Genomic DNA, 11,994 nt, shown 5'->3' with positions numbered 1-11,994 from the left:
GCAGGAGACCCTCAACTCACAAGAAGATACCTGTGTTTATATGTCCTAATCTGTGAGTTGAAGCCCACTGTTGCGCTCTCTTTACTTCTGTTCTGCCTCAAACCCTCTCTCTGTCACCAAGATGTGGAGAAGATGGATTTATTAATGACGAGGTGTTCAGAGACTGTGCCAGTGGGGCCCATGCATGTATTGCAGACAAAGCAGAGCCATCCCTCTCCCAGGCTCCGCCAGTCTCCTCCTTTAGTGAGGCTCCTTAAGTAACTTCCAGCATAGGTCTCATAACCCATAGAAGGGTGTAAATAAATAGCTCTATCTTCATTTTCCACCCCCTTCCAGACCTCTGAAAACTGACTCCAGAGGAGAATAAAGGACAAACCTGTGCAGAAAAGCAGCCCTGGGAGTGAGCTGGCTGGAGTCGGGGATGCCACAAAGCCCACATAAGACGCTCCCTTATTGCATCTTTCCAGCTTTGACTTCATGGTTTATTTTTAGCACAGCAAAAGGTTTAGCAGTTTCGGAGCAGTCGGTTTAGTGGTGTCGGGAGAAGGTCCCAGCCCTGCCATTCATGACCCAGAAGGCAGATTCGGATGTTTGATTCATCTGGAGGCTGTTACCCGAGCACAGCGGCTGAGCCGATGGGTCGCACGCGTCTCCCGTCATGGGACGGCAGTAAAAGCTCCTGCTCCCCCCGCGGTGACTCATGGGCTGACAGACCCTTCCTGAAGCATCGAGGCTGGAAGTACAGCTGTTCCCCCGTCCCCCTCCCTTCCTCCTTGTCCAATGTGTCATATTAAAGGGTGATCGGCTTACACATGCTGCAGTATGGATTCCTTAAGCTTTGTAACTCTGTGGCTATATATAAAGCCCTACGCTGGAAACTGAAGTACACAGACAGCTGCGATAGTAGCAAGCGTTTCACATTCCCAGTGTGCTGACGGTCTGGAAGCAAGGGAGACCCGCGAGCCCTGCTTTGAGTAAGTTTCTTTACCAGGGGCTCAGGTATAGATACATTCATAAATACATATATATATAAAAAAGAAGGGTTGGGGAAAAAAGGAGCGATTACTCTTCACCATGGGTTTGCCTTTTGATCAAGTGGAAGAACTGCGTCTCTACCAGCAAACTCTCCTCCAGGATGGACTCAAAGACATGTTGGACCACAACAAGTTTCTGGACTGTGTCTTAAAAGTCAAAGGGAAGGAGTTTCCCTGCCATCGGCTGGTGCTGGCAGCTTGCAGCCCATATTTTCGAGCGATGTTCCTCTCGGACATGGAAGAGAGCAAGAAGAGAGAGGTCAGTTTGGAAGATGTTGATCCAGATGTCATGGGCAAGATCCTCCATTATATCTACACCTCCGAGCTGGAGATCACAGAGCAGAATGTGCAGGACATCTTCTCTGTGGCCAACATGTTCCAGATCCCCTCCATCTTCACCATCTGCGTGTCCTTTTTGCAGAAGCGGCTCTGCCTCAGCAACTGCTTGGCTATCTTCAGGCTGGGCTTGATGCTGGATTGTGCCCGGCTGGCCGTGGCAGCTCGGGATTTCATTTGTGATCGCTTTGCGCTGGTCTCTCGGGATGAGGAGTTCTACCAGCTTTCACCCGATGAGCTTATTGCAATCATCTCCAGTGACTCCCTCAACATCGAGAAAGAGGAGACTGTCTTTGAAGTAGTGATGAAGTGGGTGGGGACCAAGGACCATGAGAGCCGGCAGAAGGCCTTGCCTGTCATCTTTGAAAGCATCCGCTTCCGCCTCATGCCCAACGACTACATCAAGGATCACGTGGAGAAGCACGCCATGGTGAAGTCCAGCCCGGAGCTGCTCAAGAAACTGCAGATGGTGAAGGATGCCCAGAAAGGCAAATTCACTGTGGTGAAGAAGAAGAAAGTGAAGAAAAGCAGTGAAAAGCAAGCGAAAGACAATGTTGTCAATGGAACAGTAGATGAGGAGGAAGATACAGAGGAGGATGCTCTCCCAGGGATCTTAAATGACACAATGCGCTTTGGGATGTTCCTCCAGGACCTTATTTTCATGGTGAGCGACAGTGGAGCAGTGGCCTATGATCCCACTGCCAACGAGTGCTATTTTGCCTCTCTGTCTACTCAAATCCCGAAGAACCACATCAGTCTGGTGACCAAAGAGAATCAGATCTTCATTGTTGGAGGACTGTACTACAATGAGGACAGCAAAGAGGATCCCATGAGTTCCTACTTCCTACAGGTACTAGCTCTATCTTTCTTTTGTTTCTTTGACCACTTTGGAGCATCACCAGTCTTTAGCTTCCATGTGATGCCAGTAATATACATTGTCATGTGATGTTAAAAAGAAAGTTGTAAATGAAGGTGAAACTTCTGAGTTGTTTTACTAGAGATTCTTCCCCCTGTATTTTTAAGGCAGATCCCACTGGGGGGGAGGATGGTTCTAGTCATTGAGGAAGGAGGCTTGAAGGGGTAGGTAATAGGAATAACCCCTCCTGATCCAAATCACGAACTGGGGACCACGTTGAACAGTGTCTTTATTTGGTCCAGCCCTGGCTGCCCAAGGGCACACTAACTGGAAGGGTAGTGGCATCAGGTCTGGGTTCAGCTTTGCATCTTTTATGTTCCCTGTTATGAACCCCCAGCAAAACCCAAGAGTGACTCTGCCAGGTGCCAACAAAGGGAACAGCAGCAGCTACAGACACAGAGCAAACACTCCAAGGACACAGGGTATGTCCCTACCTACCAATATGTGCCCCGTTTCCAGTGCTGTTCTTGCCCCTGGAGGTGTGCTAGGTCCAGCTCGGAGTCTCTGGCCATTTCTATCATGTGCGGGGGAAACCATGGTGTGACATCTTTTGGGATCCTTCACAAGAAAAATGGCTGTTCTAACTCAGCAGTAACCAAAGCTGTGATCAGATCGAGCTGCGCACAGGCAATCTGAGCCGCGGCCTGGGCTGTAGCCCAAGAGCACCTTCCCTGTAGAGAGCTAACGCAAGGTGCCTACCCTTCCTGCTGACCCTGTAGGAATCCAGTAAATCCTCTGTCCTTCCCTTCATACCCAGAAATCCTTTTGTTCTTCTCCCATGGCCCACATATCTTCTGGGAGGAAACAATAACTAAGGGTAGTTCCCAAGCCGAGACATACGGCCTTGATCCCTCCATTGCCTCATTGCATGGGTAGGTCTGTACACCTGCACCATGTGTGCAGGGACCATGCTTGGCCTCACCTGGAGAGGGTCAGGCTTTGGAGCCTATGCAGCCCACGTAAAGCCCGTGAAACGAGAAGTCAGAAGGAAGAAACCACAGCCCTAGAAAGCAGGATGGAGGGGGAAGGCAGTGGGAGTGCCGGGGGAAACGCTGGTTGAGATGTAGCCCTTCACACTGGACAATGGATGACAACAGCGACTGTGGCCAGCTCCATCACTTACCTGCACAGAGCAGGTAGACGGGCTGCTTTGTATTCGGCCAAAACCTATGTCTAAAATTCAATGCTCCGCCAGTCTGGTTGCTGGCCAGGTAAAGTAATTCCTTGAGCAGCAGTGAAGGTCCACCATGTCTTGGGCTGTTTCAGCACGACTGCAGCAAGCAGGTCAAGGGAAGCAAATTTTTTTCCCCCTTGATCATACACTTGTGAGACCACATCTGGATGCTGTGTCCAGTCTGGGGCTCCCCAGTACAAGGGAGACATTGAGGTACTGGAATGAGTCTAGCAGAGGCCACCAAGGTTGTCAGGGCTGGAGAACAGGAGGTACAAGGAGAGGCTGAGCTGGGTCTGATCAGCCTGGAGAAGGGGAAGGGAAGATCTCATTGGTGTTTGCAGCTCCCTAATAGGAGGGGACACTGAAGAGGGATCCAGACTCTTCTTGGATTCGCACGAAGATGGGACAAGAAGCAATGGCCAGGAGTTGCAGTAAAGGAAATTTCAGTTAGCTGTGAGGAAAACCTTCCCAACAGAGGTGGTGGAGTACTGGAGCAGGGGTCCAGAGAGGTCTCAAAACCTCCATCCTTGGAGGCATTTAATATTTGACTGCACAAAGCCCTGGCAACCAAATTATTCTGTGATTCTAAGCTGCAAACAGCAAGATTTCTATATTCAGCTCCCAATTTGCCACTAACTCAGTAGCAAATGCCTTGGGCACGGTGTGGCCATTTTAGCTCCTCCCCCACAACAAGGGGACCCTGGTCCCTTCACAGCTCGCTGTGGCACTCATGCATGGGAGGTGCAGACAAACCCCAGGGCTGGAAGGTGCCATCAGTTTGCAAAAGTGTAATTTATTGCCATCAGTGCCATTACATAGCTCACGGTTTCTGTAGGAGTAAGAGAGTCTTTTAAGCCTTCTTTCAGCTGAAACTTCACACAGATGTAGACAGGCAGCTGTATCATGGACCCTTGAATCACCGTGTCAGTGCAGCAGCATCTCACACCTTCTGACTCTGTTTCTGGCCTCCCTGATGTCACTTTCCTCCTGCTGAAGCCAGGAGAGTTAGGTCAGGGAGAGTTTAGACTTAAGGACAGGCATCAAAATATAAATATGCTGAAAAATCCCAGAAGCCTTGCAAATTTTGACGGGAACAAAAAGATTCCATTGACATTTCAGATGGAAAAGGGTATCCTTTATTTGTCACTTCCAAGATTTATGACTCGAAAACAATGCTGAATCCATCAAAAAGCAGGAACTATCCTGGTGACTGAGCTGCTCAGGCTTGCACTATAAATAACACATATGTGGACCACAGCTTACAAAGAGACAATAACCACAGGCACCCAGCTGAGGCCAAGTCTTTGGAGGCAACCCAGCAAGCTGAAGCTCTTTGGCCTGAGCCCATAGCAAACAGTGCTTCAGGCAATGATGCATCACAGCTTCATCTTGCAGAGCCTGTCCCACCAAACTGGCTGCAAGACGTCACTCCGGACTTAACCCACAAAGTCCCTCCTCTGCTACCAAGCTACATTAAAAATTTTTGCCCCCGTTTACAGTTCCCATCAAGCCATGGTGCCCAGAGAGCCCCCAGTCTCATAACCTTTCACATCTTTTTTTCTGGTGGGAGATAAGGCAATGCCTTGATCTACAGATGTCCAAGGATCTGCAAGGATTTGGCCATCTGATCTAGTAGTACTGTACGGATCAGTTTCCCCATCTGTCAGATGGGTCTGGCACACTTTGGTCAGCAAGAAGAGCTGACCAAGAGCTCTGGGCTTTGCAGCACCACCTCAGCTGTGTTGTACCATATTGGGTAGACAGGTATTGTGTAAATAGCCTTTGTGCAGATAGACACACACACGTTTCATGTCATGAACTCTCACACACACTGAGGTGATACGGGACAACATCAGTATCTGGAGAAGCAGAGGAGGGACACAGTAACTGATCATTTGCCAGAAAGAAGAAGAATTGGTGGGAGAAGAAGGGGTTCAGGGGAGTGAGCTATGTAGCCAACATTGCCAACACCACGCTGTTACCTGGCAGAGATGGAAAATATCAGGATGAAATACTGTGGCGTGTGCTACAGCTGAAGAGGTTCAGGCAAAATTTCTAAGACTGAAGTGCTTCAGCTCCTCCAGTCCCAGGAACTACCTGTTATAGGTCCCACATGGGACTTTCTCATCCAAAGATGACCAAGCTTGTTCCAAGTCAAGGCTTTGGTGCACAGAGCAGAACACGTTCCTGCTGGTGCATCTCTGCTCTTATACTTTGTCATAAAATATATGTCATATGACACATGACTTGGGTTTGCACTAAGATCCCCCATCCTGCCCCAGATGGTAAGGCACAGGCAGAGACTGACGCTGCAAGAAGTGCCTACTGGGGTGACCAAACTGCACATGGGAATGGACTTTGCCCTCAGCCTCTGGACCCTGATTTTTGCTAAGCAAATGGGCTGGGTGAGCACACACTAATGACCCTGTGTTTCCTTTCAGTACGACCATCTGGATGCAGACTGGTTGGGGATGCCCCCCCTGCCCTCCCCTCGCTGCCTCTTTGGCCTGGGAGAGGCGGAAAACTCCATTTTTGTGGTCGGAGGGAAAGAACTGAAAGAGGGAGAAACGACCTTGGATTCGGTCCTGTGCTATGACCGGCTGGAAGTCTTCCCATGTGAGTGCGGGGCGGGAGGTGGTTGACAGGGGAAAGGCGGAGCAGCTGCCATGCAAAACGACTCCAGCCCTCCAGGGACCAAAAGGTTTTGGAGTCAGGGCTCAAACTCTACATCTAGATGCTGGGACCACTGGGACTGTCTCAAGCTGTACCATGGAGCTCTGAGCTGTCTCTCTCCAGCTGCTTCATTTATTGTAATTGAACCTCCAGGAGATGGAAGTCGTAATGGGGGTATTATGTTATCAGGGACCAAATTTAGCAGACGCTCACATGGGACATGTACAGAGGAGCAAGGGGGGGGGGTGTTCTTTCTACGGCCCATCGGTTTGGAGGTTCGGTGACCTTCACCGTGGTCTCACCAGAAGTGGCTTTGGACAGGAAAGTTTGTTCTGAAAGTATTCAGATGTGACACTGAATGGCCCGCTCTGAGAGATACCAGGCTTAATATACAATTATTTTTGCACAATGGGCTCTGACCCATGTTATGTCATGAGCTTTATTAAAAGGCACCATCCCGTTCTGCTTGCAGGAAGCAGAAACACCCAAAGACTTCTCCTCTCTGCCCCAAAGAGGCAGAACAGTAGGTGTTAACAAGCCTTTGCTTGGTCTATATTTAGATGTGTGTGCTTCAAAGTCTGTTTTATAGGCAGAGATTTGAAACCAGTTTCATTCCTACAGAACGGGGCATTTGTCTGCCCCTGCAGACTCTGGGAAAGGACGTGTCTGCCCCCACCAAGTGCTCAGGGGTTGCTTTGAATACCGATTCGAAGCTGGTAGAGATGTGATCAGTACCACCTGTATTTCTAGTATTAGTCAGGTCAAAACTTCAGCTGTAACAAGCCTGGAGAGGGGAAACTGCTGGTCTATGGGATCAAATATTTGCTCAGAGTTGTTGGACAATTAGAAAGCGCTCAGAGCCCAGGCATCTCAGTTCTTAGGTAAAATAAAGTGCAGGTCTTGGGGGCTACAACCTCCATGTATGAAAACTGGGGACCAGTCTAAGCTACGTGGACATGAAAAGACATCTCTTGAGAAATTGGTCAGCCCTATTTGGGTACCAGTTTGGGGTTTCCAAAGCCTTATAGCTACATCCTCTGCTCAGCTGCCCTGGAGGTAGCTCAGAGCCTTCAACACAGCCCTACACTACAAAATGTGGATATACACACCGTGGGTCCTTTCGGAGTGTTGGCCAACCATTGCACCTCAAAGTGGAAGGTGATGGCCAAAAAAGAAATTCGTCCTCATGATCTTGCACCCCTAAGTCGCATTGGTTTTAATTTTTTACATAATGCAGAAATCTCTGTCTCGACTGTGTCTAGCTGGTAATGCTTGTAAATGAGGTGAGGTCCTGGGAGAAGAGGGGCTGCGTATGCACAAAGCCCAAAAGTAGAGGATGCTGCAGATAAGAATGAGCGTTAGCATAAACATCCTGCATGTTTTGTTTTCCCTTTTTTTTTTAGGATCACAAAATTTACTGGTTGAGCACTATCTCATTGGAAACCTCATATTTTTGAGATTGTGTTTTCTGTTTGTCAGGATCTGTGCTCACCTCTAGGTCTGGAAAGTGCCATGTACTCTGGGCCTCACCGAGCAAGCTACAAATCCTTTCACTTCCCATCTTTCCCTGACCCAGGTCCTTCAAGTGGGGTGAAGCCGACTCCCTTCCCTATGCAGTTTACGGCCATGCGGTGGTATCGCACAAGGACCTCGTCTACGTCATTGGCGGCAAAGGAAGCGACAAGTAAGTCAAAAAGCAAGAGAAATGGAGGGAGTCATCCCCCAGACTAGTGGGAGTGCAGAGCATGAGTTGGTACCTCCCCAACCTGGATGCTATGGGTTAAGGAGGGTTGGATGGGGTGGGAGATATGGATCCCTCCCTCTCAGCTCACCTCTGTGACTGCAGCCCTTCCCAAGCCATTAGGAGTCCTACAGGGACATCAGGGAGATGGCACCGTCCTTGCAGGAGAGGGAACATATCATACCCTTTACTCACAATGAATATCGCACAGACTGGGAGAGGCACTGAAGAGCAAGAAGCCCCTTCACATAGAGGGTCTCCTGTCTTGGACTTGTGGAGCAGCATGGTCCTAGTAGTCAAACCCAGATGGGTATTTGCAATAGGGGTGAAAAACTTCATCAAAACTGACCCCCATCCTGCCCTCCTGCAGGAGATGGGCTCAGCAGGAAAAGCCTCTCTTGGGGAGCATTGCAGCGATTTCTTTGCAAGCCAGAAGTGTGACTGCAGAGCAAACATGCCATAATCCAGGAAAGACAGGTCCTGCTCTGAAAGGATTATGGTCTGAAAAGTGTGAGCGTGCATACATTCACGCACCTTACATTGCCGTCCCAGGGAACAGGGGCGTTACTGATGATATTTCACAGCGTCAGGTTGGTTCAGCAGCACTGAAACACTGTCTGACGGCTGTGTGCGAGGTCCTGAGAGGCAGTTAGCTACACGGGCCCCTATCCAGCTGTGTGAACACAATGTCGAGCTTTTAGGACTCCTATCCAAAGCAGGCACAGCAGGAGGGGATATGTTATATACACAAATGATGTCTCCAGGCACGGGCATCCTTGGGTGCCCACCCAAGCAAAGGCACTCATGCCAATGTGGAGGAGCAAAATCCTTTCTAGAGACCCCACATTCTTCCCAGCAGACATTCCCCGACTCCTGCTGTGCAAACCTGCTCCCCAGCAGGCGATCAAGGCTCCTTCTCTCTCATCTTTCTCTAGGAAGTGCCTGAAGAACATGTGTGTCTACAACCCATCCAAGTTTGAGTGGAAGGAGGTGGCTCCCATGAAAACTGCCCGGTCCCTGTTTGGAGCCACTGTGCACAAAGACAAAATCTACGTGGCAGCTGGTGTGACTGACTCCGGCTTGACCAACTCGGTGGAAGTCTATGACATTGCCACCAACAAGTACGTACCTGAGCACACCGTCAGGGCATAGTTACACAAGGGGTAGCTGCAGGTGTACATTAAGCAACTTCCAACCATTCTGGAGTTTGCTTGCAACTCCCAATACCAGCTCCTCCCAGGCTGTATTCCTCGGACAGCTGGACATCACCAATGCCACTGCAGCTGGGCTGTGGATCATCTCAGGCTCACCTTCAAAGCAGTTTCACCAACTGGTGCAGCCCTTGGGTTCCCCGCAGGGTTGTAGCTTCATCTTGGCAGCTTCACCCAACGCAATGGACTCTCTGGCTTTGGGTGGGCCTTGCAGCTGCAGTCCCTCCGCTGGGATCTGCACCACACCTGGCTGGTCCATGCCAGGTGTGCTTCACAGCGCATCTACTCAATGCAAAATGAAGTTGAACTATGACGATGGAAACGGATATCTCTAACAACAGTCAATGCATGATCCCATCCCTTGTAGACCTACACAAGTTAATCTGTTACTAGTTAATTCAGTTGTTGATTCCTGATTAAAGGCCAGCCTCGGCGCAAAGGTAGGCAGGGTGCCCTAACATGTCTCCTCTCTCCACGTGGCAGGTGGGACACTTTCACTGAGTTCCCACAGGAGCGCAGCTCGGTCAGCCTGGTGAGCTTGGCTGGGGTGCTCTACTTGCTCGGAGGATTCGCCACGGTGGAGACGGAGTCGGGAGAGCTGGTGCCAACGGAGCTGAATGACGTTTGGAGGTGACTATCTTCCCCGGGGCTGTCCGAGGGAACATGGGAGGGATGTTAGTGAGAGCTACTGAGGGAACAGACAGTTTCTGTCTTTCTTGATGCCTTCAGTGTGAGATGGATGTTGTTACCCCAGCACAAGGCTGCAGGCTCTGTGCAGGGTCTCTGGGTGAGAAGTTTGCCCTGTGCTGTGCTGGAGGGCACATCAGGTGATTCAATGATCTCTCCCAGCCTCATATAGCAACGTACCAGGGAAAATCTGCTCCTTTAGCTTTGTTGCTGCACTGACATTCTGCCTGGAGCTGGTTCCAGACCTCCCCTTTGGCGTGAAGCAGTTTGTGCAATCCATGCTCTCCCTGGGAAAAGCCAGTGCTCGCGCTGGAAACCAGATAGTCTTACACGCAGCAGAGCAGTGGGCAGAAAGCACTTTCTGACGGCTGCTAATACAGCATTAGCTGCTCCTGCCCTTCATATCTGTGGCTCTAGAGCACCCTCAGCAGGCACCTGCTGGCCTTCGCCATGGATGTTCAGTGTTGGTGCCATCAACCCATTTCCCAATGGAAAAAGACACCCTCCCCTGCGAGACCACGTGCCTGGCGTGTCCCCTAGCCTGGTGCTGCAAACCAGGGCACACCAGGGCTGAAAGTCTCCATGCAGCTCCCACAGATATCTTGTGGACAAATAATGTCTGTGGGACATCACACCATGCACCAGGGCTCCCACCACTATGGAGAGCAGCTGAAGCGAGGAAGAGGAGATGCTTTCTTCACCGTAACTCTCTGTCTGTCTCTCCTCAGATATGATGAAGAGCAGAAGAAGTGGGAAGGGGTCCTCCGGGAGATCCAGTATGCCTCCGGTGCCACTTTCCTTCCCGTGCGCCTCAATGTTTTGCGCCTAACAAAGATGTAGCGAGGCATGATTTATTTTTTTTCCATGGGGGTCTGGGGCAAAGAGGGATGGGGGGAGGTGAGGCCACACTTATCAGCGCAGAGATGTGGCATCTGGATACTGTGTAGGCCATTGCATCTGTGATTGGTACCAGTTTACTTAGTCAAATGGGAAAGGAAGGGAAATTATCCTGAAGCCCTACGGGAACTTGAAGATGCTCACAAGATAACTAGAGAAGGGATCTGGAGCTTGCAAGGAGCTGGGGTAGACTGAGAAGCATGGAGCAATGTGATGTTCCAGTCTCAGTAGACGGGACAAAAAGATCATACTCTTGTTCCGCTTCTTTCTCCATGTTTTTCCCCATCTTCTCAACTGCTGTTGAACCTTCCTAACCAACAGTAGAGGTAGAAAGTGGGTCCCAAGGGACTAAGCTGATGTTCCCCAGGGAAGAGGGGTCTATAAAGTATTTCCCCACCTAAGGTAGCTGGGAGCATGGTGCTAGAGCCCAGCTTGGAGAGGAGAAGGAAGGAAGGCTCAAAGTCAAGTGGTACAAGAGAGACCTGGGGGGACTTTGATGAGGTCCCGGGTGATGAGGGTTGTTGGGATGCAACAGTTAAAAGAAAAGAGCACATGAGCGTGGGCAGCAGAAACACTTCGGAAGTTGCAATGAAAAGAAAATACTCTTAGTTCTTTGCCTCCACCTTGACTTTGGACTGAAGAGACGCCAGGAACTAAGGTCTGCGGGAGAGGAAGAGTCGTGTGAGCAGTAGGGTAGGAAAGGGGGGGGGAGGGGAAGATGGGCAGGGGGGCCATATGCACTCATCTCCAGTCTTTTGGGCTCCTCGTCTTCAATCACAGATCACAATGTCCTCACCTATAGCTGGACAAGTGCTGTTTTTCAGGGAAAGGTTTTATATTTATGCTGTTTCTCTTATTTTTAATGTTCTGACCTTTTTTTTTTTTTTTTAAAGAGTATTCTAGTTTGCTAGAAGTACATGGAGGTCTCAGATGTGTTTGGCTCAGAGAGAGCTTCCTACTGAGGAAAAATGCATTTTTTTTTTCAAAGTTATCCATAATGATGTTTTGATAGAAACACGACTGTACTGGCAGCAGGACAAAGATCTGCTAGAGCAAAAATCTCCTGATGCCCACACCATCTGACCAGTGGTTTATTTAAAAATAAATTATTAGGCTATTTCAAAAGAAATCCCCCGTGTTTGCATGTTGATAGAGCTGTAACTGAACGTCCACAGCAACCAAACACAAGGACCAAGCAAAAGCTGTGACGAACACACGCAGCAAACCAGCCCCACGGAGAGCCCTTGCACAGCCCCAGCTTTTATTCTTATTTTCCCCCATATGGGAGCTGAAACTTTAGCATTCATATCCTTACAGCTATTCTC

General features: G+C 49.7%; 1 protein-coding gene across 2 annotated transcripts; it reads left to right on the top strand.

Moving 5' to 3' along the window:
* The first annotated feature begins 799 nt into the window (after window positions 1-799).
* KLHL40 (kelch like family member 40) lies at window positions 800-11,793 on the top strand. 2 transcript variants are annotated; one of them, XM_019471188.1, is made up of 7 exons: window positions 879-1,293; window positions 1,456-2,220; window positions 5,902-6,062; window positions 7,710-7,817; window positions 8,810-8,995; window positions 9,569-9,715; window positions 10,501-11,793. In XM_019471188.1, exons 1-7 carry the CDS (start codon window positions 1,075-1,077, stop codon window positions 10,610-10,612), a joined length of 1,698 nt encoding a protein of 565 aa, XP_019326733.1. In that variant the 5' UTR covers window positions 879-1,074; the 3' UTR covers window positions 10,613-11,793. The 2 variants fall into 2 exon arrangements, with proteins under 2 accessions (XP_009274219.1, XP_019326733.1); XM_009275944.2 differs by having other exon boundaries at window positions 800-2,220.
* Window positions 11,794-11,994: the final 201 nt, after the last annotated feature.

This window comes from Aptenodytes forsteri, unplaced genomic scaffold, assembly GCF_000699145.1.
Source record: "Aptenodytes forsteri isolate BGI_AS27 unplaced genomic scaffold, ASM69914v1 Scaffold80, whole genome shotgun sequence".
NCBI lineage: Eukaryota > Metazoa > Chordata > Aves > Sphenisciformes > Spheniscidae > Aptenodytes > Aptenodytes forsteri.
Note: the sequence above shows the minus strand (reverse complement) of the source record. Positions and strands in the feature narration are given on the sequence as shown.

Excerpts from the sequence above, each read along its gene's own strand:
- KLHL40 (XM_009275944.2), top strand. The coding sequence starts at position 1,075 with ATGGGTTTGCCTTTTGATCAAGTGGAAGAACTGCGTCTCTACCAGCAA. Across the intron at positions 6,063-7,709 it reads GTCCTGTGCTATGACCGGCT|GTCCTTCAAGTGGGGTGAAG; the intron begins GGAAGTCTTCCC and ends TCCCTGACCCAG. Across the intron at positions 9,716-10,500 it reads GAGCTGAATGACGTTTGGAG|ATATGATGAAGAGCAGAAGA; the intron begins GTGACTATCTTC and ends GTCTCTCCTCAG.